The following is a 26,648-nucleotide window of genomic DNA, read 5'->3' as shown; positions in this document are numbered from 1 at the left end:
ATTATAACCTCATGTTTTGCCAATTTATGCCTAAGATAAATTGCGTGTCTGCTGGTAATAAAGGTTGATATTTTGGTATTTGTTAACTGTATTTCTTCTTAGTAGTCTTTATATTCTTGGCCTGTAGGGATAGTGAGATCTAGAGCGGTAGTTCTTGGTTCATTTGAGATTTGATTTGTGAGGTCTAACTCTTGTTCTTAAATCATCTATACTGTAATCAATATCCTACTTTTGCAGATGCCCCTACTCCTGGAGTCTTGATGTTTTCTTTCAGGGGACTATATAGATTTAAGTGAAGTGAAGTGAAGTGAAAGTCACTCAGTTGTGTCCGACTCTTTGTGACCCCATGGACTATATCCATGGAATTCTCTAGGCCAGAATACTGGAGTGGGTGGCCTTTCCTTTCTCCAGGGGATCTTCCCAACCCAGGGATTGAACCCAGGTCTCCTGTGTTGTATGTGGATTCTTTACCAGCTGAGCCACCAGGGAAGCCCAGTAGAGTTAAGGCGAGGTGATATTCTTTATTTTATATTCTTAAATATTCTTGAATATGAATTTATCCTGTTGAATCATGGACTAGTTTAATATGTGAATTTATCCTGTTGAATCATGGACTAGTTTAATACGTTAATGATTGTTGGGGAATTTTTTTCTCCTGCTTTTTTTTTTCATCATATGTATGCCTAGGCCCACAATACTACAAACTTTAAACTTAAGCTAATGGCTATAAATGTTCTGGCTCGCCAAAAATCTTAGTTGTGTCTGCCTTCCCTGCAGCTCAGGAGCTCTTTATATCCAGGAACATCTGCAAATGAGTCTACTAATGGTGGAATTTTATTTCATTCAGATTGTTGAGTAGAAGAATTGGTAAGTAACCCAACTGAAAAAGCACTGAATGAAAAGCATTCTGGGGGCCAGCCCGTGATCGGCGGATTAGATCTAGAGTAAGATCAGAACACACAGGGGAAGACTGCATGACTTACCAACTAGTACTATAGTCATTTACGTAGGTTACACGAGAAAGGAACAGCCAGTGTTACGAAAACCGATGGGTTGAATGCACTGCTGGAACCTTGGTCATTCTCTTCTCCACCTACCGGTGTGCATGTTCTAAACATAAAGGATAATTTGGTGGCTCACTGCTTCCAATTTTAAGCTAGCTGAGTCGTTTACCAAAAGAAAGTTTTATCTAAGAACAGCATCCTCCAGATTCACCCACCAAAATGTACACTGTGGGCTCTAGGTTCTAACTGCCTGGGTCTCAGTCCTGACCTACTCCCTACTAACTGGTGTAACTTTGCTCCTAGTTCCATCTCTAGGTGTAATAAAAGGTGTAATGATGCCAGCCTCCTAAGAAAATGAGGATGGTTAAGTGTGCTGCAAAGTGCTTATCCTTATGTCTGCCATTATAGCCTCATTGTCTGCTAAAACAGACATTTTCCTTAATCTTGTACAGACTTAAGAATTTTCTTTGAAAATTATTTCTCTTGGGCTTTTCTAAATTTTGAAAAGAAGAAACAATGGTTATGAAAGAATACTTGGTTTTATAATAAAGGCACCTTTTGATAAATTTGTACTGTCATGTTAAGATTAGGGTTTAGCCCAAAAAAGGGTTTTAGTTCCTATTGCCTAGAAATGTACTGTTAGAATTGAATTTAGTTATAAAATTACGATTTTTTATTACATCCAACAATGTTAAACACATTCTTTAGCTCATTAATAGTACAAACCATACCTAAGGTGTTCCAAATAAGTGAATTTTCATATCAAATAAAGGTTTACCTAGATTAAAAAAGAAACTTTTGATACAGCTGTTTTATAACATTTCAGTAGTCATTCAATGCATTTGCCTGTTTGTGTCCCTTCAGATCCATTTAATGCTCCTTGTTTTGGTGCTGTAAAATTTATTTTTTAGTAACAGTCTAGTTGTCATTGCTGTATCAACTAAGTGTTATTAAAGCAAAAAAGCATAGGATTGGATCATAAATCATCAAATTGGATCATGACTGTAAAACTCTGTGGTCTTGACATTTTAAGCAGCTGGATAAAATGTTCATGAAGATGGGCACTCAAATACAACTTATTTTTGCCAAAATAATGTGAGCTTGAACAAGTTCAGTTCAGTTCAGTTCAGTCGCTCAGTCGTGTCCGACTCTTTGCGACCCCATGAATCGCAGCATGCCAGGCCTCCCTGTCCATCACCAACTCCCAGAGTTCACTCAGACTCATGTCCAGCGAGTCAGTGATGCCATCCAGTCATCTCATCCTCTGTCGTCCCCTTCTCCTTCTGCCCCCAATCCCTCCCAGCATCAGAGTCTTTTCCAATGAGTAAACTCTTCTCATGAGGTAGCCAAAGTACTGGAGTTTCAGCTTTAGCATCATTCCTCCCAAAGAAATCCCAGGGCTGATCTCCTTCAGAATGCACTGGTTGGGTCTCCTTACAGGCCAAGGGACTCAAGAGTCTTCTCCAACACCACAGTTCAAAAGCATCAATTCTTTGGCGCTCAGCCTTCTTCACAGTCCAACTCTCACATCCATACATGACCACAGGAAAAACCATAGCCTTGACTAGATGGACCTTAGTCAGCAAAGTAATGTCTCTGCTTTTGAATATGCTATCTAGGTTGGTCATAACTTTTCTTCCAAGGAGTAAGCGTCTTTTAATTTCATGGCTGCAGTCACCATCTGCAGTGATTTTGGAGCCCAAAAAACTAAAGTCTGACACTGTTTCCACTGTTTCCCCAACTATTGCCCATTACACTTAATTAAAAAATAAAATTTCTTGATTTTTTTTTTTACATCTAATAGTCCCAGATAAAATAAACTACAGATTTGGAAGGAGAATTGGCAAAATTAACATTCTTGTGGCTTAGTGTCAAGTCCCTTAATTCTAGGAAGGTTTTTCTCATTTCAGTGGTCAGTGAAAAAAAATAGCCCACTCCCCCCTCAGCAGTTGGTTACGTCACAACATGGTAGACTTTGATAAGGTTTAAATGTGCGCCAGTCACCTAGTCCAGGGAGCTCCTGATGGCAGACATCACTAGGTCACTGTGTTGAGATGACAGGAAGCAGAAAACCTCTGCATTTCAAGCAGCCTCTACAACTCAGATGGCACTGGAAATGGAAATGAATTTACAACTCCATTCTTGTGAAGGTGATCTGTACTTTGACTAGAAAGCAAATTTTTGTATATATATAAATTTATTTTAATTGGTGGCTAATTACAATATTGTATTGGTTTTGCCATACATTGACATGAATCTGCCACAGACGTACGTGTGTTCCCCATCCTGAACTCCCCTCTCACCTCCCTCCTCATACCATCCCTCTGGATCATCCCAGTGCACCAGCCCTGAGCATCCCTGTATCATGCATTGAACCTGGACTGGTGATTTGTTTCACATGTGATAATATACATGTTTCAACGCCATTCTCCCAAACCATCCCCCACCTCGCCCTCTCCCACAGTCCAAGACTGTTCTATATGTCTGTGTCTCTTTTGCTGTCTTGCATACAGGGTTATTGTTACCATCTCCATATATATGCATTATTATACTGTATTGGTGTTTTCCTTTCTGGCTTACTTCACTCTGTATAATCGGCTCCAGGTTCATCCACCTCATTAGAACTGATTAAAATGTATTCTTTTTAATGGCTGAGTAATACTCCATTGTGTATATGTATCACAGCTTAGAAAGCAAATCTTGACTGATGTCAAGGGAAGAAACCTTAATTTTTTTACCTCCCCTTATTTAGAAAAATTCAGATGTTTAATATCCTTTAAATACCACTCACATAGTCAGAAGACCTTAACTGTGGTCCAAGATGTGTGTTGTTCAGTTGCCAACTCATGTCCAACTCTTCATGACCCTGTGGACTGAAGCTCACCATTTTTTTTTTTTTTGGCCCAAGTTCTTGTCCATTGAATCAGTGATGCCATCTAACCATCTGATCCTGTTGCCTTCTTCTCCTTCTGCCTTTAATCTTTCCCAGCATCAGGGTCTTCCAATGATGTGTAAATAGATGTTAAAAAGGATCACTCACTGTGATGACATCTTCCACTGTATTTGCATATAGGTGATTAAAACCACTAAAGATGTCTGACATGGTTTGCAGTAAGGTTCAAAACAGAAGGCTCAGAGCAAAGTAAAAAGCATGTGTGCCGCAAGCAGTATAAAATTTCTTGGTTTCCAAGGCACTTAAAAGTTTTATATAGTTTTCATACTCGAAAATTTTAAAAGCCCATGCATTAAAAGCAAGAGAGCGCTGGATAAGTCCATTGGTTAACAAGCCCTTGCCTGTAGGCCTGCTGAACTGAAATTTAAGTTAGCCGTTCTCAAAAAACCCAGCTGACATAAAGGGTCTATGGGAAACACAAACATTGCTAGAAAGAAGAAAAATACTATGGGTGTAGCCTATCAGGCTCCGCTGTCCATGGGATTTTCAAGGCAAGAGTGCTGGAGTGGATTGCCATTTCCTTCTCCAGGGGATCTCCCCGACCCAGGAATCGAACCCCGGTCTCCCACATTGCAGGCCAACGCTTTACCGTCTGAGCCACCAGGGAAGCCCACTATTAGTCACTAGGAAATGTAAATGAAAACCATGAGATGCTTCTTCATACCCTCAGGATGGTCGTTACCAATAATGAAAGTAGGACTTCCCTGTGGTACAACAGATAAGAATCTGGCTGCCAAAGCAGGGTTCGATCCCTGGTCCGAGAAGACTCCACATGCTACAGGGCAACTAAGCCTGTGTCGTAACAACTGAAGGCTGTATGCTTAGAGCCTGTGCTTCACAACAGAAGCCAGCATACCACAACCAGACAAAGCCTGAGCACAGTGAAGAAGACCCAGTGCAACCAAAAATAATTCTGAAAAGATAATGAACGTGAGTCCTGGCAAGATGTAGAGAAATAAGAACCTTGAGTGTTGCTGGTGGGGATATCAAATGATGCAGCTGTGGTGGGAAACATGGGTTGGGTTCCTCAAACACCTTTCCAAAAGAATGTAAAACAGACTCAGAGACAAGTGCTGTGTACACTCGTTCATAGCACAATAGCCTAGAGGCAGAAAAAAGATGAATGAATAAAATGTGGTATGTCCAACAATGGAATATTATTTAGTCTTAAAGATACGAAATTCTGATACATGATACAACATGGATAAACACTGAGAACATGCTAAGTGAAATACACCAGGCACAAAAGGCTAGATATTTATTATATGATTGCACTTACATTAGGTACTTAGAATAGGCAAATTTAGAGACAAAATAGTGGTTACCAGGGCCTAGGGAATGAAGGGATGTGACGTTACTTTTTTAATGGACACAGAGTTTCAGTTTAAGATGATGAAAAAGTTTTGGATAATAGTGGTGATGATTGTACATTAGTGTAATTAACAACTCCATATACACTTTAAAGTTAAAATGGTAAATAATTTTGCCATAATTTTTAAAAAGTAGAAGCTTAGATTTAAAACGACAAACCAAAAACAATACTAGAGAAATGGAAGGTCATACTGTTAGTTTCATACACGTGCAGACTTTCTTGGTCAGCTCCTTTAGTAAGGAAAGGGATGCTCAAGGGCAGAGGGCATGGAAGATGCTGCTGCTGTTAAAGGACTGGCACAAAGTTGCATGCTCAGAACTTCTGAGGAAGAATACAGAGAACTTCCACTTTGTAAAGTGTGCTATGTTGCACCACTGGGTGGGACAAGGGAGAGCAACGTGGGTATGGATTAGCTCCTTCTGGTTGCTGAAAACAACATCATAGCTTCTTTTCCTACCTTGTAAGATGATTGAGCAGAAATAATACATTCATAGTAGTGACAAGATAGTCAATGAAATGTTTTCAAAATCCCTGGTACCTGCTACCACTGGCCATAGTCCCAGATTTCTATTACCAGGTCTGAGCACAGTATTTGGGTAATTTGTACACCTTATTCTTATCTAGGGTTTCCCTAGTGGCTCAGATGGTAAAGAATCTGCCTGCAATGCAGGAGAAAGGAGTTCGATTCCCAAGTCAGGAGGATCCCCTGGAGAAGGGAATGGCAACTCACTCCAGTATTCTTGCCTGGAGAATCCCATGGACAGAGGAACCTGGCGGGCTACAGTCCATGGGGTTGCAAAGAGTTGGACACGACTGAGCAACTAACACAGTCTTATCCAAGAAATTTCAAAGTATCTTTACAAGTCTGTTGTAATATTTTGTAATAATAAGATTCTAAAATCCATTACTGGCTGGAATGATGATTAGAAATTGCTCAACATTATTTTCTATTGCATTCTAACTATCTTTACAGTAAGACTGATGAATACAATTATCTGCATTTTAAAGGTAAGGAAAACTAAGATACAGAAAGTTCAAATGCTAGTACGTAGAAGTTACTCATATCCTCAAGTTCAGTTCAGTTGCTCAGTCTTTTCCAACTCTTTGCGACCCCATGGACTGCAGCACGCCAGGCTTCCCTGCCCATCACCAAATCCGGGACCTTGCTCTAACTCCTGCCCATCAAGTCGGGGATGCCACCCAACGGTCTCATCCTCTGTGGTCCCCGTCTCCTCCCGCCTTCAGCCCTTCCCAGCATCAGGGCCTCTTCCAGTATCTCCTGCCCGTCTTTTCGCGACTCCTGCCACCTCCACTTCTGCTCCTTGTTCGCCTGCGCCAGTGCCCCGTGCTGGTAGGCTTCCTCCAGTAGACCTGTCTTCTCCCGTGACTCAGTCCAAGACCCGCGTCTCACAGGACCCGCATCCTGGGCTGAGTCACAGAAGACAAGTCTGCCAGGCCTGGGCCCTGGCATGGGCAAGCAAGGAACACAAGGAGCGGCGGCAGGAGTCAGGACACCAAGCTTGGGGACCATCCCCGGATGGACGGCTGCCTCCTCCTGGATCTTTTCCCTAAGATCAGACATTTAGGGCCGGTGTGTCCGTCACGTGAGCCAACACAGGCCACTCTGTTACTCCTCTCAGCAAGGAAGGGGCCTATACTGGGGTGTGTAGACCTCGTCAGAGTTTGCTTCACTCGAATATGCTCCACAAAGACCAACAGCTGGCTACAGTCTCACCTTTGCCCAGTTCCCCTTCTGATTGCTTTGAGGGTCCAATACAGTCCACAGGTGCACCTGCTAGGGTAATGGTCTATCCCAACGGTTCCTGACCTTGACTACACGCCAGAACCACCTGGTGGCTTAGCACAGATTGGCTCCTATCCCCTGAGTTTGATTCAGAAGGTCTGCTGATGGGTTTTGAGAGTTCACATTTCTAACAAGTTCTCAGGTAATACAGAGAACGTCTGTTTGGAACCATAAGAAAACCACTGTTCTGTAACTTGCCCGGGACAGTAATGAGCCCATTCAAGACAAGAGTTCAATTCCAATTTAATCAATTTATTAAATTAACATTTCTGTAATAAACACTAGCCACCACTTGAGTGAGGCTTGTTGCTGCTGTGATTATGTTCACAAATTAGGGACATTTTGCTTTACCCCTACCGGTGCAAATAAAATCATGTCAGTACCTGTTGGCACTTTGTAACTTAAAATTCTGTTGCGACCTGGGCTACAATTTGCTGTTTAGGAGACCAGGTCTGGCCTTGACAGTAAAGCCACCGTCAAAAGCTGCATTGAGAACTTCATCCAGGCAGCTTGCTGTGATGAAACTCAAATCCTGCCGGACGTTGGCTGGGATTTCTTCAAGGTCTTTCTCATTCCTCTGAGGGATGATGACGCGCTTCAGTCCAGCCCTGTGCGCTGCCAGCGCTTTGTCTTTAATGCCACCCACCTGTAAGGAGAGAAGAGGCTTATTTATGATCATCCTCAGCCCTTGAGATAAACCCTGACCCACCTTTCTTTCACTGCTATTTTAAAACATCCAAATCACCTTCCATTTCCTTAGAGCTTGAGCTGAGAAAGCCACTAAAAAGGTTAATAGTATATTCTTTACATTCAATTAGCACCATGTGAAGTCGCTCAGTCGTGTCAGACTCTGTGATCCCATGGACTGTAGTCTACCAGGCTTCTCTGTCCATGGGATTTTCCAGTACTGGAGTGGGTTGCCATTTCCTTCTCCTATTAATGGAAAATTCTCATCTTTTTTTTGAAAATTCTTAATTTTTGGCAGGTACGAGCACCTCTTCTGTCCAAGACTCCCTTTTATATTTCTGTTCCTTTCGGCACTCACATCAGTCTTGTTTGCAGGTAGCTCAGGTGTCTGAGGTCACCCCAGCTGTCTAGGCAGAGGCTCTAAAGTGGGGACCCGGGGCCTCCTGCCGGCCAGGACCAATCTGCAGTCATGAGTGAACCGCAACGGAAGCAGATCCCCCTGCCCCAGTCAACTTCTGGATGACAGACCGGGCTGGTATAGCGACCACACAGTGAGAGTCCCCGGGCCAGAAGAGCTCAACTAAGCCTCCTCTGAATTGCTGCCCCACAGAAACTAAGAGTAACTATTGTTTTGGGGTGGTGTGTATGCAGCAAGAGGTACCACATAGAGATAATCCCTGGAGACAGCCCTTGGAAGCCGCCTCCCACCTGCTACACACCTGCCATCCTATCACACTGTCTCTCCTTCCAGGCTTTTGCTTTATGCTGCTGGACTACACTTTCAAGGTTCCTTCGTCAGAGAGAGTGTGAGATGAACTCAGTCCCTGAATGTATGGCAATGTCTATTCTGCGTTCACATTTAACTGACAGCAAGGCTGTGTATACAAGACTTGATTAAAACTCATTTTCTCTCAGGGTCTTAAAGGTGCTATATATCTAGTGTTATCAATGAGTAAGCTTTGTCCTTGGTGACTGGAAAGTCATGAAGATGCAATCCTTTTTCTGAGGTGGTCCTTTCAATCTTTCTAAGGTCCTTTCAAACTGAACACAGCCTTCAATTCTAGGGAATGCTCTGTTATTTCCTTGCCATTTGTTCTACTCCATTGTCTCAGTTTAGTTAGATGCTGGATCTGTCAGATGGTGTTTTTCTATTTTTTTCTGAATAGTACTTTGAGCAATTCCTAAAACCATCATTTTAAATTCAAGAGCTTTGTCTTAGCCTCTGTTCTTGAATTCTGTTTTCTCTAGGCTTAGCAGGCCTTCTTAAGTGCTGCTGCTTTTCTCTGTGCTGCATGCAATAATTTAAATCTGAAGGCTTCCTCAGAGTTGCTGCGGCTGTCCTCCCCTGGGGGTGGGAAAGCCTTTACCTGGGTGCGAGGTGCTCTGAGTGCAGGGGGCCTAGCAGAAGAGCCGTCTGTTCCGTGGAGATTTCAGTGAATGCCCTGGGTTTTGTTTCCCATCCCCTTCCTGTTCTCCTGGTCTGAACCTTCTGGCTCTGAGCCAGTGCTTTTCACCAGGTTCCTGCAGGGAAGAATGTCTCTACCTCCAATCCTGTTACATCAGTGGGGATACTTTTATCTTCTAGAAGTTGGCTGAACTAGAAGAAGTTCCCCACTGATTGATGGCTCCCCACTCATTTTTGACCATTAAAATTTATTCCTTTAGCTTACCATTTCGAACTAGGAAGCTAAAGAGTTTATGGCTAGTAAAGCACTTGCTCATTTCCTTTTAGTAGTACAGCTAGTGTTAACCACCAAGTCACTAGAAATGCAGTAGTTCCGGGGCAGTGTGAAGAGAAGAGAGCAACATTCCTTTTGCGTATAGAACATAAATACAGTTTAGGATATGACTTCCTGGTTGAGTTAAATTTAAAAACCCAGAGAACTGCGAGCATTTTTAGTGATCTTAATTGGGGACTCTATGACCTACTTCCACCATTACTTCATTAAAGCAGAGGTGTTCCCAGAATAGAGAACATTTCTTTTTTTCTCAGTTTGCTATCAAACCTGCCAAAACTTTAATGTAGACTGGTACTGCTACCTAATGACTTAAACCTCTAAATGATCTCTCAAGTTTTATGCATTTTTCAGTGTTTTTATAAGTAGCTGCCAGATAGGCTGGAGCCCCAAAGCCTCATATGTGCAGAACTTTTTCAACGTTTAGCAATGAAGAATGGTTAGTCTTTACTACAAACTTCCATTTTGCACTACTTCTTTTCTATAAATTTTTCTATCAATCTATCAATTACAGTAATCTAAGTTATCTATAGGAGGACAGGAGGTCTCACAGGAATTTCGAAAGGTGAGAACTGGGCTTCAAGTTTAAAAACAGCTACCGTCCAGGACTGCCCTGGTGGTCTAGTGGTGAAGGATCAGCCTTCCAACGCGGGGGACACAGGCCTGATCCCTGGTCAGGGAACTGAACTCCCACATGCCACATGGAGTGACTAAGCTTGCCGCCGCAACTATACTCCCCACGCTCCACAAGACCAGCGCAGGCACTGCAATGAAGACTCGTGCAGCCAAAATAACATACACAGCCACCATCCTATTTCACACATATGCTATATACTTAACAATTCATTAACTAGAGCAAAGCCTCAAATCTTCATCTAAACAGCTAACATTTCTGGTAACCAGACTGGTATTTTTTCCTGTCGGCAAGTTTTCTTTTTTAGTGGAAGGGAAAACATGGGGAAAATCGTCAGTTTTTCCTTTATTTGATCGAAATGTTAAAATCTGAACTGCAGATATAAACAATACGTATTTAAAACTAAGCCATTCATAGGAAGACAGCAAACCACTATTAATTTAGATATTAAAATACTATTAATAAAAATTTTAAATTAAAAAAATTTAAAAACCATCTAAACAGGCTTTTTCATACTTACTGGAAGAACAAGACCTCGCAGTGTGATTTCACCAGTCATGGCTACATCTGAACGCACCAGCCGCCCACTGAAAAGTGAGGCGAGACAGGTTGCTATGGTGACTCCAGCAGATGGTCCATCTTTTGTGACAGCTCCAGCTGGGAAGTGCAGATGGATGTCTGTGTTCTCAAGAAGATCAAAACTTCCAGAAGCTTTAAGAAAGGAAAAAAAGATTTTGATGTAGAAAAATTAAACCGGTTTTCTCTTTCTCTGAAAAAAGAAAATCAAAGAGATAAAAATGAATGTTTGGGGTAAATACACCCTTCAAAATATTAGTGGGCAGTATAAGTTGGGGTGTGGAAGAACAGCTTCATTCTATTCCAAGTAGAAGGAAAATCAAAACAAACTTTTGGAATCAGTTTCCAGCTCAGGTTCCAGTCAAACAGTCCTCAACTGGGAACTAGAATTTCCACTCCAGTTCAAAAGCAAAGGTCTGTGCTTTAAGGTGAAAGTGATCATTTAAAGCTCTCCTTTATCTCTGTTTCAGAACTGTGGGATACCTCCTGGGTCATGATCCCAAGGCTCTTCTTTGCCCACAGCTTTGAGCACGCCCTCCAGCCCTGCCCCCACCCTGGGGCAGGCCACTCACCATTGGTCAGATGGTATTTCTTGGCATTGCTGCGGAGCCAGCTAATAGCGAGGTGGGCAGACTCCTTCATGACATTCCCCAGTTGGCCGGTGAGAGTTAACTGGCCTTCACCATCCATCCGACTTGCCTCCACGAACATGATTTCCCCACCTAAGGGAGTCCAAGCCAAACCGATCGCCACTCCTGGTTGACTCAAACGCTCAGATACCTTGGGAGAAGGAAGGAAAGTGAACAGTAAGGTCAACAAGAGCCAAACACTTTTCAGGCTGACCTAATCACAAAGGCAAGCTCCCCCTCAGAGGACCTGAGCGTACGCTGCACCTCAAAGAACTTATTACTGCGCTCAATTTGGAGTCACACAGGCTTTCTGCCACATCAGGACGTTTGGCATTCAACATAAAGAGTTTTCCCTTAAAGTACGAATGAGTGACTTCGATGCTTAAGCACCACATGCCCTAATTTTCAAGGCACAAACACAATCGTTTTATTTACCTCAGTATTTTTATTAGGCTGCATATTTAAAAACACTCTAGTGCCAAACTTCATTTCAGGCAATCATGAAATTGCTACCCTCTTTTTAAACATGCTGTTGAGAACTGTTAGCTCCAGAGGCCAAGGGTGAAGGTACTTATTAAAACCCCTGGATTGCACTTCTCCGCCACTCATCTTTGCTTTTTCCTTATTGCTGCAGAGATGCTGTACAGTGCTGGGTCCTCTCTGTGTGCTCGGAGGCCCACCATGCTGCCTCACTGCCTTTTTTTAAAATTCTCAGAAGCTGTCCATATAAATCTGAACAAACCCAAGACACAGCAATCTATATTAGATCAACAAATCCGCTTAGTCCCTCGTTAGTGTTGAGAATAAGCTCTCACTGCCATCTCAAACCGATCGTGTCACTCACCAGAGATTACGAGCCAGACAGGCTAACACATCCAAGTTATGAAAACATAAAAAGTAACAGCTGAAAAACAATCATGTTAACTTTTACTGCACACACTGAGCCTTCAAATTTCTTTTCCTATAGAAGCTATGCATGTTAGAGGAACTGGGCACAATACATCAACCCAGCACTAATGCAAGCATGAGATTTCTCCACTGAGAGGTAACCTCTCTCAGGTGCGGCAGAGTCTATAGGATGAGTTTCTGGTTAAAGGGCTGGTTGGGGGATGCTCCCTCCTTTTCCAAGGGGCTTAGATGCTGAAAATCCTGATTTTAAATGGATGTGTGAAATCCTTTGAAGCTGTTGGGCACTTATTTTTAATAGTGAACGTAAAAGCCTATTTTTAAAGTTGGTTTCATATTTAAATTTAAATTTTATATTTAATGATAAGTTAGACCCTGGGAAGGCCAGGCTGCAGTGATGGCTGAGTTGACGCTGTGCACCGTGGATTTCACCTTCGCATCTGCCCTGTTCTGTATCTATTCAAGGAGAAAGATGCAAAAAACAACGTGCAGAAGATCGTACTATTTAAGGAAAACAGAAACAACTATTTATAACAGTGTTCACAAGGCTTGTTCTTGCTAATATAAAAGCAGTTCTCTATACCTGAATGACACCTAGTGGGTGGGAACTTGCCAGGGCTTCCTGTTTTTACTTCATGGCTCTTTTCTAGGGCTGAGTGACCCTAACCAGCCCTAAACAATGATCCTCAATATACTCCTGTGCTAATTTAACAGAAAAACCATACTGCACAACTGTTAGCTATAAAAAGAACAATTCCCCCCTTTTTAAAATAGCTAAATCCTCAAAACTCATTTTGTCAAAATAATATGCCCAAAGCATCAAGAGTAAGATTCATGCTGATTATCACACTGCTTCAAGAAGCCAAGCCAAACGCTCCATTTACTGGAGAGTCGTGCTGCTCTGGGTAGAAGTAACTGGTACATAGTTCACTGAAAGGCAGGAGGGTAGGTAAGGACACGTGGCCAAAACAAAACCATCCAGGCTTAGAGTCACCTCATTCTAGCTTGATGGCAAGTGTTCTAATAGTGACCTGGAAATGGGACTAGTGACGAATCTGTGTAACTCAACCACGTACAGGGGTGGGGGAACTGAGGGCAGGAGCTGCTACCAAACCGAGAATCTCGCGATCAGGCAAATAACAGTCGGGAATCCAGGGGCTTCTCTGGTGGTCCAGCGGTTAAGAATCAGCCCTCCAACGCAGGGGACACAGGTTCGATCGCTGGTCAGGGAACTAAGACCCCACATGCTGCAGTGCCACTGGGCCCTCGTGACTAAACTAGAGAGAAGCCCACCCACCACAATTAAGAGTATAGCAATTAAGACCCCATGAAGCCCAAACCATGTATACATATAGTATTACATATTGGAAAAAAGGAATCTGTAACTCAAGAACTTGGAGTCATACTCTTCAAAGTCATTTGTTCTGAAATAAACAATTCTCTAACTACCAAGCATCCATTTTCTATGTATTTTTCCCTCAAAAATAGTGAGTACAATATGAATTTAAAAGATGAGAAATATGCTCTTTCTTGCTCGTGAATGCAGTTTCCCAGCCATCTTAAACTGTGTATAGAACAATTTGTATTTTATAGAATTCCCTAATGAGATTGAAGATAATAATTTCAAAACTCTATCTATTGGTGCTTTGCTACCAGTTTCTAACTCCATTACTGGTTTGCGGAATCATCAATTATATTAGGTAAGACAGGCCTCAGCTTGATGCTTAGAACATTTTTCCCTTTAAATGTCAAACTGGAACATGAGTATCTCAAGTTCACTTGTCATTCACTTTCCCTTCAAACTGGTGCTTCAGTTTCCTTTATCTGTTAACTTAAGCTTGTTCAAAGAAATGGTCAGTTTCTTCTGTAACAATTCTATCAATCATGTAAATATGCAAACTGAGGAAATGTTTAAAATGTTTAATAAAGTTGATGATAGGATATGTCTTATAGAGTATGGCTGCATCCCTAACACTTCAGTGATAGCAGTGTTTAAGGAACATTTGAACATCTAATCACTGCCAATTTCACTGTTCTTTCCTCTTGATTAACTCAACAGTGATATTTACTGATATTTGACTAAAATAGTAAATACATGCAACTCTTCGTGACCCTTCCACGCCGAGACCAACACCCGCAGTTTTAACACCTGGTTAGTTACTATTGTGGCCATTGGAGGGATGCAATTTTTCCTTCATCCATCGGGGCTTTACTAGCATCTGGCTCCAGGCTCCATCACAGATCACAGGGATAGCAAACCAAAACCTCAGGGCCGTGACAGACTACCTGCCTAACCACAAAGAATAAGGGGCCACTAATCCCCCAGCACGGGGAGGCAGCAAGAGGATCTAGCCAGTGCTTGTCTACAGAGAGCCCTGCAGGCGCGAGGGCCCGTGTCTGGGGAGCTGGAGCAGGTGTCCGCTGGGCAGAAAAAGGCCAGGATGCCTTTTCACAGCAGAGAGGCCAGCATGTGCCAAGGACTCAAGACAGGATATTGTGGGCCTTCTCTCCAAAGACAAACACAGCGCCTCACTGAACGCAAAACCTGCGCTGTCAGACGGCTGTGTATGTGTGCAGGTTTGCCCCGTGGTGGTGGTTACACCACACGATGGTTTCTGTTATAGCTCATACGGCATACTTTATCCTCCTGCCAGCGTTGTCACCACGGCAGCTCTCCATCTGCCAACTTATGTAAAGTCTTTGGAGGAATATCTGATTTTTCTAGTTGTAAATGTGTTTCGGCAGCGTTTCCAGCTTGCAGGGGCCCTGGGGTCAGCCTCTGGAAGCAGTGTGACACAGCCCTGTCTGGCCCGACACCAGTGCTGCCGAGAGCCAGCCGCTTTCAGATGCTTCCAGTAAGGAAGGCCTTTGCTTGGCACAACTGACTGGTGGTGGGCCAGGTGAGGGCAGCATCGGTGCAGTCTTAACGGGGGTGTGGGGCACAGCAGGTCTGAACCAGAGGGATGGAGGAGGAACTCACTACCATGACTCTCTGGGCATTTCCTCAGTGTTTACACATGCTGGTTATTCCTAGCAGCTGACTGTGTCTGTCTGCAAGGGAAGCACGTGGATGGTCTCTCCTGGAATTCATCTGCATTCTATTCAGGATGCTGTTTAAAATCTCCATGTCTAGTCTCTTCTTCTCTTTGTTACTGTTTTTTCTAAGGGTGGTGACATCTGGATAAGGACTTTTCATATACCATGGAGGCTTTCATGCTCATTATGAATGGAGTCACAAATACTCAGATGACAGATTGTCAGGATTAGCAGACTGGACCAAACAGACTCGTGGCTTGGATGACTGGTTTTCTGAGGCTGAAAATCAAATGCATCCTGGAAACCCTAGAATTTATGTGTTCTTCTGACTGAGTCACCATATTTGCAATCTGTGGGATTAAGACAGTGATCCCCAGAGCTATGTAGGAACTCTTCATATGTTGGGTTTGTCTTTTTTTTTTTTCGGGAGGGGAGTATGAACTGCAGGATTGTATATTTATGTAATGTATCTAATTTGTATGTATATCAATATGGAGATATATACATATATGTATATGTGTGTGTGTGTACCTAATCATGTGGAGGCTTCTCTTGGCTTCGCTAGGATGATAATGAAAGTAAGATTCTCATCTCATCCCAAAGAGGTTCACATAATGAATAAAAGTAATTATAACCAAGTTCACCATTATTAATAGCAATCTCATAACTGACTAGCTCAGTAAGATTCAACAGCTGGGCCCCTCCCAAATCCTCCATATCTGGATCCAGGCCTGCCCTGGGGAGTGATCTGAGAAGCAGTCAGGGAGAGGGAAGCCCAGACTTCCTTGGGCGCCTGCACCTGCTCCACTCTCTCCCATTTTTAAAAACTCGTAACAAAGGGAGGTCTTTTATTTTTATTTTTAAGTGGATTTAACTGATCTTGTTATTGTATATGAAAAAGTGACTAATGATACTGTTCCTAAATTTGAAACCTAGACGAAGTTTCTCATTTGTTCAGAAACTCCTTTTTCAACCTGCTGAGAGAATTCTAAAGGAATCTAACACAAGCAGAAGTGTGCCTTCCTGTCATTCCTCCTCACTGTCAGTTTCCTAGGTCAGTAATGTTTTTTGGTACTGACATATTTTTGCAGACTCATCTTCAATAGAAGTAAGGCACAGTAGCCACGAAATTGAAAGACATTTGCTCCTTGGAAGAAAAGTTATGACCAACCTAGATAGCATAATGAAAGCAGAGACATTACTTTGCCAACAAAGGTCCGTCCAGTCAAAGCTATGGTTTTTCCAGTAGTCACGTATGGATGTGACAGTTGGACTATAAAGAAAGCTGAGTGTCAAAGAATTGATGATTTTGAACGGTAGTGTTGGAGAAGACTCTTGAGAGTCCCTTGGACTGCAGGGAGATCAAACCAGTCCATCCTAAAGGAAATCAGTCCAGAATATTCATTGGAAGGACTGATGCTGAAGCTGAAACTCCAATACTCTGGCCACCTGATGCACAGAACTGACTCATTGGAAAGGACCCTGATGCTGGGAAAGATTGAAGGCAGGAGGAGAAGGGGACGACAGATGGCTGGATGGCATCACCAACTCAATGGATGTGAGTCTGAGTAAACTCCAGGAGTCGGTGATGGACAGGGAGGTCTGGTGTGCTGCAGTCCATGGGGTCACAAAGAGTCGGACACGACTGAGCCACTGAACTGAACTGAGAGCACAGTAAGGGATGGTCATGTTATTAAAGCAAATAATAATGAGGCTTACAATAAAAGTCACAGGGACTTTTACTTTTGTGACTAGACATGTGTTTTTAGGGTACATGGTGGTTGCACAAACTAGTATTTGTTCATTTTTTTTAGCATGTAATAGGCACTATGGTGGGCTTCCCAGATGGTACAGTGGTAAAGAGTCTGTCTGCCAGTGCAGGAGATGCAGGAGACTCGGGTTCAGTCCTTGGGTCGGGAAGATCCTCGAGAAGGAAATGGCAACCCACTCCAGTATTCTTGCCTGGGAAATCCCATGGACAGGGGAGCCTGGTGGGCTACAGTCCATGGGGTCACAAAGAGTCGGACACGACAGCACAAATGCACGCACACAGGTACAATCAAGGGTACTTTATATATATTAACTCACCAGCTTCTAAAAACTCACTCCCTTGCATCAGATGGGGCCAGCACAGTCCAGGGGGAGGGGTTCATCCCTGTGAATGACAGGCCTCTTCCTCCTCCTGCCAAGTCCTGTTGATGGTGGCTGGATTTCCCATCTTCATACTCTGCCCACCTCCTTCTATATTTAAAACCACTCTTCTCCCTTCTGGCCACCCTGAGTCCCGCCATCACCCTGGGCATCTTCAGCAAGCGCCTGAGACTCATGCAGCCTGGTTTCTTTGTCTCTAAACACCCCCGTGACCCCCAAACACACTCCTCAACCTAAGCTAGCCACCCTTACCCTGGTTCTGACTGCCAGCAGAAGCCATACAGCCTCTGAAATCTGAATTCCACCACTCCCTTCCCTGACCACTCACTTTCTTGTCCTTCCAGCTCACTTGTATTCAAGACCACCAACTCTACTATCCTCGTGTTATCCACCAGCTCTGTCCCAGCTTCACCGCTCTCCTTGGGCACCGAGACGCCTCTGCTCCAGCGTTATCATCTCTTCCTTGGCCCTTTCTCCATCATCCGTCGCACAAGGGATCTTCATCACAGATACCTCCTCCCATAGCACTTTGCCAGAGACTCTGCTCCCGGGGTACCATCTCTCTCTCCAGCAAACTCAGTCCAACTCTATGGGATTATTCTGGTTAGCAAACAGGCTGCCATGTGTAACCCCCTCCCTGTCACTCCACTGTCCCTTCCAGCCACCTCACTTGTGTGCGGTCCATCAAACTGCAGAAGGAGTTCGCGGCAACCTCCTTCTGCTCCGCACGGTCCAGAGCCTCTTCCCACACTCATCCCTCCCTGTGACACCCTCCACGCTGTCAGATCCAGGACCCAGACAGCAGACACAGCCGCACGCTCCCCCCTCCCGAGACAGGTTCCATGGCGGGGCCGTGTCCCCGTCCTGCTCCTACCTGATGGCCTGCTCCTTCTGTTTCTCTCTGCGGTGAAGGCCCCTCTTCTCCTACATGACCCTAACTGTTCAGGGCCTCTTCCCAGGCTCCCTGCTCTTCATCCTTTTCCCCAGGACTTTAAAACTCCTCTATTTTCTAACAACTCTATAATTTATACCTCCCAGTCCAAAACAGAGCACCACAGTTGGTAAGAACAGAAGTGAAACTCTTGAGGTAGAGCAGGTATGCCTTTATGTCACATTGCTGTACTTCAAGCAATTCTTTTGCGGCCGGGAGGGAAGGGCAGGAGTCATCTTGGCTGCAGGGTGTTGTAGGCGAGTGGAAGGAATGCTGGATCTGAGCTGGCTGACTGGCTTCACTAAGTGCACCTTCTGTGACTTTGCGTGATTCATTTAAGGTTTTTCCTGTGTGTAAATTGGACGACCCCGAGCACAAAGAAAGCCCTTGTGGATAACAAAGAGATGTTCCATAAACCTTTATTTCATAGATGCAAAAGTTGAGGCAGAAGGTGATGATCATCAGACTGCTAGAGGCAGAGAAGGAAACCCCCTGCACCAGTGTAAATTCTCTCAGCTGTGGAAGAGATGAGCAAAATGTTCCCAACGCCCGGACACCAGACCTTCTATTCTAAGATGCTCTTTATAGACGGGAAAATGGCTACAGGATTCATGATGGTAACAGTGTTCATAGGTAATAGCTCAGATGCTACAAGAAAAATAAAATCATTTTTGTAATGATATCAAACAGAGCTGTTAAGCAGTGTTTATAAAAATTTCTCTTTTCTGTCCTTTGGCTCTTTCTCCGCTAAAGCTCCAAGAATGTCAGCAATGTTTCCAAACTTAACAGGAGCAAATGTGGCTGGGAGAGAAGGGTCTATGCAACAGAAACAAGGAGCCATCTTTTGTTTTTATTAGCTGCTCTGGTGTAAATTCCCAAAGGATGACTGACATAGACTGTTCTGAAAGCCAAGAGCAAGAAGCCTGCTGGACATGCGGGAGCAGAACCTGTCTCCATTGTCACTCACAAAATCAATGGACTTACTCGGAACAGGTAACAGCTTTCTCAACCAAGAAACGTTTTGCTCCTCTTCTTTCAACACTTCAAAATTTAAACCCACAGTATCTTAAGAATTCAAATAAGCAAAATAATGTTTCTGATTCTACTGTTCAGGACCACATTTACTGTCAAGAGTAAATGTGTTCTTGTAGCTGATTGCTTTGGGAACTATTTCCCCTCAGTTTTAAGATTTGAGGAAAATCATATTTACTGGTAGTGGTTTCAAATGCTGGATGGGAGACTGTCTTCTGCTTAACTTACCAAATATATCATCTGAAATTTTTTTTTCCTTTATACAGAAAAGGTGATGGGAAAGCTTCTGAAGAAAGATGCCAGGAAGTTCAGTAGTACATACATATTTTTCTAGTAACTGCTTCATGAAAGCTTACAGAAGCATCCTATGAAATACATCACCATACCTCAGTAACCACAGCTTCAAATACCTATATCCACCCAGCTGCCTTGACTCGGTCCTGCTCCCAGGCCTTTATGGCTCGGCGTCCCACTATGAGGGATGGTTAAGGGAGCGAGACTTGCATGTGGGTTTAGCCCGAAAGGAACTAGTAATAACGTTGGGAGAATAAATCCTGAAAGATGTCATCTGGTCTGCACTAGAGCAGCCTTAAGCTAAAGCCAGGCTCATGTCCTTAGGTATTATGTACTAGGCTGTTTCCCTACCGCCTTCTGCCAAGCCTTTGATAGCACAGAGGAAGAATCCTTAATTAAAGCACATAAATAGGAATATAAGAATTTCTGAGGAGGAAAGTCAGAGACACTATTCTTAAAATGGAACTGAATGGAAAGAATAAGATCAGACTGGGTTTCTAAAAGAGCACCCAGGCAGAGTCTCTGGGGCTCTGCAAAAGCCATGTGTATTATCACGTTGTGTTGTGCTAAGTCGCTTCAAGTCGTGTCTGACTCTTTGCAACCCCAAGGACTGGAGCCCGCCAGGCTCCTCTGTCCATGGGATTCTCCAGGCAAGAATGCTAGAGTGGGTTGCCATGCCCTCCTCCAGGGGATCTTCCCCACCCAGGGATCAAACCCACATCTCTCAGGTCTCGTGCACTGGCAGGCAAGTTCTTTACCACTAGTGCCACCTAGGCAGCCCTATTATCACATTTAGTACCAACATTTAATACTAGAGAGAAAACAGTTTTCCAATCTGAAGACGAAATTCAGCCTCACCAAACAGCCAAACATATTTCTCCCTCGATCTATTAGGCAACCAACAGAGTTAACAGGTGGATATCAACGAAGAAACGAGAATGCTCACCTCCATTTCATACATAGGGGGCCCAAGGATGTCTTTCAGAGCATGGAAGTCAATCAAAATTGGCATTTCAGGTGGGAGGGCCAAGTCGGTAGTGTCACTGACAGGGTTGGATTTTCCATCTTCTAAGATGTGTTCTTTGCAACCTAAGGAAGAAAATTTTACTTAAGAACACTCAGAGACGTGCAGGATGAAAATTCATTATCAGTAAACATCAGTGGATTTCTAGTAGTTCAGTCACCTTTATACATGTATGAAGGCACAAAAATGTACCTTGTGTATCTGTGGGACACAACAGAAGAATTAGTCTTTCAAGAGCCCCTGAGGATGACACAGAGCGGTGCTCTGTTCAGTCACTTTTACTTGTTTGCCCTCATCTCCCCCTGTTAAAGAGTGAGCCCCAGCAGAGCAGCAACCCTGCCTGTCTTCTTCTCAACCATTACATTAAGCTAGGAGCAATGCCTGGTACTGCTCAACTGCTGGCCTTGAGAGGCCAGACACTCAAGGGTCAGATGCACAGATCAACGTGCACAATCCTCTGTGAAATCAACACAATCTAAACTGTTCAAGTCCCTTTTCAGAGGAGTTCCATCGGCTGTCCCATTTCTATCGGGCAACGAGAACTTGGAAATGACAGAACCCATAGAAGCAATGCCTCTTGCATAAACATACAGCTCAGCTCCAAGGTTATTATTTTCCAATAAAAACAAATATAATTGTCAGTGCCTGGTAAGAGAACATGAAGCCTGGCTCGAAACCCCTATAATAATGGACCATTTCCTTTACCTGCCTAAGAGCCCTGGTTGCTGACATCTTGTCAAAGGACTGACTCACTGTGGTTGGGATTAGACATCCCGGGAACAGGAGCCAGCTGCCCTAGCAGACCTTTTCTATTGGTCTTTGTAATTTCAGTCTGAGTAAAGAAAAATGTTACTTACGTCTATAGCCAGAAACCGAAAATGAGAAGAGGTTTAAAAATGCAGGAAATATCTGGCTCTATTCAGTTTCATTCCCTGCTTCTCTTTTCCTTGAGTTCTGTCATAATTCTTCTAGCTCTGGTTCTATCTCACAAAGTGTTTTAAAAATATTTTTCTTTTATTACTTTCTTTATATATACCCTTCTTTCTGGAGATGATTACTGTATATATTAACATACAACACATAATTATAAAGTCACCTAAACATTGTATATTCATATGTATTTATTCTAGTTTTGCTATGATCCTTCTGATACCTCATGAATTTAAAATTATTTTCTACTAACTCTTTTCTTTTCAAAAGTGACTACTGAATATGTTTAATAATATTAGACTCCAATGATAACTGGACACATCCTGGAGTGTCCCCAAGAGATCCCCGTGTCTTGTGGCCTTGTAACATCAGGGTGAAGGCCTCTGTTGGCTTACTCTTCTGCTGGACCCTACAGGGCTCCTCTTCAAGACTGAATCATGAGGGCAAATGGACAACAGCTCAGACTTTTTCCTGCTTGCTGGCTACTTGACTTTATACAAAGAATGAAAGAGAAAACTCTGTAGACTGCCAAGTGCAATGCACACACTGTATCCCAAGTGTGGGTGTTAACTTACAGATAATCTCACAGTCCTACTTCTGCAATGTCACTTGATCTTTGGCTCAATCAGATTCTGAGAAGTCTTCCCTGATCTTTCCAACTTCTTACAGTGCTTACTTATCTGTGTCACAAAATCGAGCAGTTCCTAGGTTACTCGGTGGCACGTGGGAGATTTTCTGCCTGCTGCTCTGTCTGCGACAACGTCAATGATTGAGGGTGGGAAGGCACTTAAATCAACAGCTTAGCTACACACAGATCTCAGAGCGGAACAGAAAGCAGGTGTCATTGCTTAATTAAAATTAATGCACAGAAAAAAAAGCACTACTGTCTAAGGTTACCGTACACTAAAAATGAAGGGCTCTGAAACTCTGGCTGATGCCTAGAAGAGGCTGCAAGCTTCTTTAACCTGTTGTGTTTTGTGTCGGGCTTTCCCGAGATCTGATTACAGTTGCCAGTCTGGAATTCACCATCACAGCAGGAAGGAAAACTGGATGGGTGAAAGCCAATCCACATTTATGTAATCGATGCTTTGGGACATCCCATCGCTTTCCAAGTGGAGTAGTGAATTCAGCGCTTTGAGCACAGAGTGGGTGGGGGTGGGGAGAGCTACTTCTAATGCGACTAGACCTTACAACGCAAAGGATGGCCATTCACTCCAGGCTCTAGGCACAGCAGCTGGGTAAAGAAAAACCAACAAACTTAGAACTAATCTGTGCTTTCAAATATTCCACCATGGAACACAAGCCTAGAGAACTAAAGCTTCATGTCAAGGAAATGGTGCCAGCCAATCAGGAAAGACAGGCTGGCACCGGATTTCACGGGCCATCTGCCACACCTTTGTTGTTGTTTGGTTGCTGGGTCATGTCTGACTCTTTTGTGACCCCATGCACTATTGCCCACCAGGCTCCTCTCTGTCCATGGGATTTTCCAGGCAAGAGTATTGGAGTGGGTTGCCATTTCCTCCTTCTTCAGATTCCTCCGCAGGAATCTTCCCAACCCAGGAATTGAACCCGTGTCTCCTGCATTGGCAGGCGGACTCTTTACCACTGAGCCACCAGGGAAGCCCCTACTGTACCTTGGGGAACACAAAGTGAGCAAGGAGATGGATTTTCACAGAGTGTACACTTTGATTCCTCATTAAACGTCATCTCGCCAACATGCCATTCCAGGAATCAGGACCAGGTTAGAGCTGAACCCTGAGTCCTCGAATAAGCTTTCAGTATTCAACTCAAATGCCCCGTTCTCCCTTGTCAGAAGGGATCAGCACCAGGAGAAGACAGCTGCAGCGTCCCTGGGACTCGTGATTGGCCTTGCCCCAGGATCACAACATTCATGCCAGATGGACTTTCTGAGGCACAGCAAACAACAGCAACAGACCAGGACCCTGTCCCACAGGTCCTTCCTGACGGAACTGCACAGGTTAACTGTCCTCTATGCCCTGATCTTGGGGTAAACAGTGGCTCTTAACAAACGGGTAACAGTCACATGAAAAAATGATTATTTCACCAAGAAGCTTTTAAAAAAAGTAATATTTATTTTTATTTATTTATTTGGCTGCGCTGGGTCTTAGCTGCAGTGAGGCATGTGGGATCTAGTTCCCTGACCAGGGATTGAACCCAGGTCCCTGGCACTAGGGTCTTAGCCATTGGACCACCAGGGAAGCCCAAGAAGTTTAAATTATAAAAGCCAAGTTACATTTTCTGGTTACCAAATTAATCAATAAAGTTTAAGAAATGACAAACATTTCTTCAACATTAAAGAGACTGGAGAGATCTTCTCAAATACTACAGCTTATGGAAATATAAGTTGGTTCAATCTTTCTGGAAAACCATTTGTCAACATATTGAAAGTGTCCTAAATATTCATAATCTCACACCCAGTGATTCTATTTCTCAGGAAACTAACTTTAAACAAATGCTTAGATAACAAATCTACTCACTGTAGCACTATTTTTAACAGCAAAAATTAGATCCAATATAAAGACGCAACATTAGGAGCATGATTAAGTAAACTGTGGTACACCCACGGATCTAATAAAATACTATACAGTCACTAAAACTGCTTTCTAAGTGTTCTTTTTTAATAATTTTTTTCCCTAAGTGTTTTTAAGTGATGCAAGAAAACCCTTTTGAAACAACATCAAATGGAGGAAAGAGAGGAGTAAAATTTCCCATGCCATGCTGCTGCTGCTGCTGCTGCTGCTAAGTCGCTTCAGTCGTGTCCGACTCTGTGACCCCATAGTCGGCAGCCCACCAGGCTCCCCCGTCCCTGGGATTCTCCAGGCAAGAACACTGGAGTGGGTTGCCATTTTTTTCTCCAATGCATGAAAGTGAAAAGTGAAAGGGAAGTCACTCACTCAGTCGTGTCCGACTCCTCGCGACCCCATGGACTGCAGCCTACCAGGCTCCTCTGTCCATGGGATTTTCTAGGCCATGAATCTTACTAATATAAATGTATATAAGAATGAAGTTATATAATACAAAATGTTAATACAAGTTGTTCCCTGAGTTATGAGGTTAAGATTACATGATGAGATAGTCAATAAATAAAAGTCTCCAATCTTGGCGCTGGCTTCCTAGCTGGCCTTGAAAAAAGCGACTTTACCTCTCCATATCTGGGTTTCCAATCAGTAAAACCATAACAATTATAGTAACCCTTAAAGAGTTGCTGGGCAAATCTGATAATGCTAAAAGCTTTACTATTCATAAATGAAAAACTGAATTATATAGAGCCGTATTTAACACAGACTTCTAAGACCCACATGTCTTACTCCTAGCCCATTTCACTGGAAGAAAACAAAATGCTTTCTGCTCCCCAACCCCACCCAGGGCCCCACAGACAGGGCTTTGACCACACATGACTTTAGGGGATGACATAAACTATTTTTTCTATTCTATTTAAGAAAATAGAAAAAGATAGCAAGACTCAAGACTCTGCCCCATGTTTCTCATCAGTATTATCAGCCCGTCCTGAGTCTAATTCAGGACATAGCCAGGGTGGTCAGGGGCTGAATGGCATGAAGGTAGCAGATAAGCAGATAGCACCAGAAGCTGAACCTGCAAGGTCCTTGCTCTGCTGGCACAGCAAATGTGAACCTTGGTACCGCAACGGTGAAACCCAATGTCACCACAGCTACTACCAAAGGATATTCTATAGCTGAGAACTCCTGGGGCACGAGGGGTAGAGCGGGGATGTCAGCCTTCCAAAGCAGCTGTCACCAGGACACGATCACGTGATATTTCCCAACCACTTTTCCCATCAGAGGAACATGATTTACATAAACAAGCCCTACTGCCAAAGAATCACTGTGGGAAGGAGGGACAAAGAAAGGTCCTGAGAGAGGAGGAGGACAGGAGGAAGAACAGAGGGGTGTAATACCTCAGCAAAGTCCAGTAGCTTTCTTGTTTGTTTTTAAAAAAGTGTCTTACCTTCTGAACAAATCTTGCAGCAAATGGTGTCTCTGAGCAAGTGATCCAACCAAGAGAAAGTAGCAGAGGCCAGGAACAGGTACCAACACCAACCGCTACTCCCAGAACGTGGCAGAAAGAAAACTTCACCCTACCACACACAGCCCCAGGTTATCTACAATCACCTTTACTCAAGACAGAACCTTGCAGGGATCACTTATTCTCTATATTCTGCTTAACTTGAAGCATATGCTACACTCTCTAGCCCCCTCTCATGAGTTCAAAAGCTACATTTTGTGGTATAGACATAAAACAAACCCCTTCTTCTAGATTGTGAAAGAAGTATTCATTTTCATGAATAACAGGTTGTTTTTTTTTTTTTAACTCCTTTGGGGTAGGGATGGAGGAGAGGATGGGGTGTACAATACTGTTGACTGCAACCAGCAATCAAGTAATAGGGGTGACTCAGACACAGAGGGTTAATTCTCCAAAGGAACAAATGCTACCTGTTCCTGTCATACTAATACGATGTCCCCAAGAACATCCAGATCTCATTCTGAAGCTTAGCAGAATTCAGGAAGTGTCAGGAAATTCAAGTACAGAATGGAACCACGATCCATTAAAATTTAAGAACTAGGCAGAAAGTAAAAAGTCTGGTCCAATCCTTCATTTTATACTCCAGGAAAGGGATGGAAGATTGAGCAAATCTCCTGACGTCCACAGTAAATCACAGACAGCCTCGGGATTCTGGATGTCTGGTCAAGGGCACGTTTTGTTCTCCCTGAAGTCCAGTTTAGGAAAGCTGCCTGTAGCTCAGGAGTTCCTTGACAAGCAGCCCGGTGGCAAATTTAGAGGTTATTTTTTCCTGACTGAAAATAATCAACTCATCTGCCATCACATACAGATTCCTATCTATGACTATTGTCAGAAAAAACCGTGAAAGACTTAGAAAAGAGCAAAACACAGATTACTGGGCGAGCCGT

At 43.4% G+C, this 26,648-nt stretch overlaps 1 protein-coding gene across 2 annotated transcripts in view; it reads right to left on the bottom strand.

Moving 5' to 3' along the window:
• Nucleotides 1-7,401: 7,401 nt before the first annotated feature.
• The window catches only part of LONP2 (lon peptidase 2, peroxisomal), an 82,954-nt gene continuing 63,707 nt past the window's right edge, over nucleotides 7,402-26,648 (bottom strand). For both annotated transcript variants that reach the window (XM_068993280.1, XM_068993281.1), the window contains 4 exons: nucleotides 20,692-20,834; nucleotides 11,339-11,546; nucleotides 10,711-10,901; nucleotides 7,402-7,779 (listed from right to left, as the gene is read on the bottom strand). In XM_068993280.1, the coding sequence (XP_068849381.1) occupies nucleotides 7,558-7,779; nucleotides 10,711-10,901; nucleotides 11,339-11,546; nucleotides 20,692-20,834 (764 nt within the window). In that variant the 3' untranslated portion in view covers nucleotides 7,402-7,557. The remainder of the gene's footprint in view (nucleotides 7,780-10,710; nucleotides 10,902-11,338; nucleotides 11,547-20,691; nucleotides 20,835-26,648) is intronic.

Source organism: Capricornis sumatraensis, chromosome 20 (genome assembly GCF_032405125.1).
Source record: "Capricornis sumatraensis isolate serow.1 chromosome 20, serow.2, whole genome shotgun sequence".
Lineage (NCBI taxonomy): Eukaryota > Metazoa > Chordata > Mammalia > Artiodactyla > Bovidae > Capricornis > Capricornis sumatraensis.
This window is presented reverse-complemented; position numbering and strand designations above follow the sequence as displayed.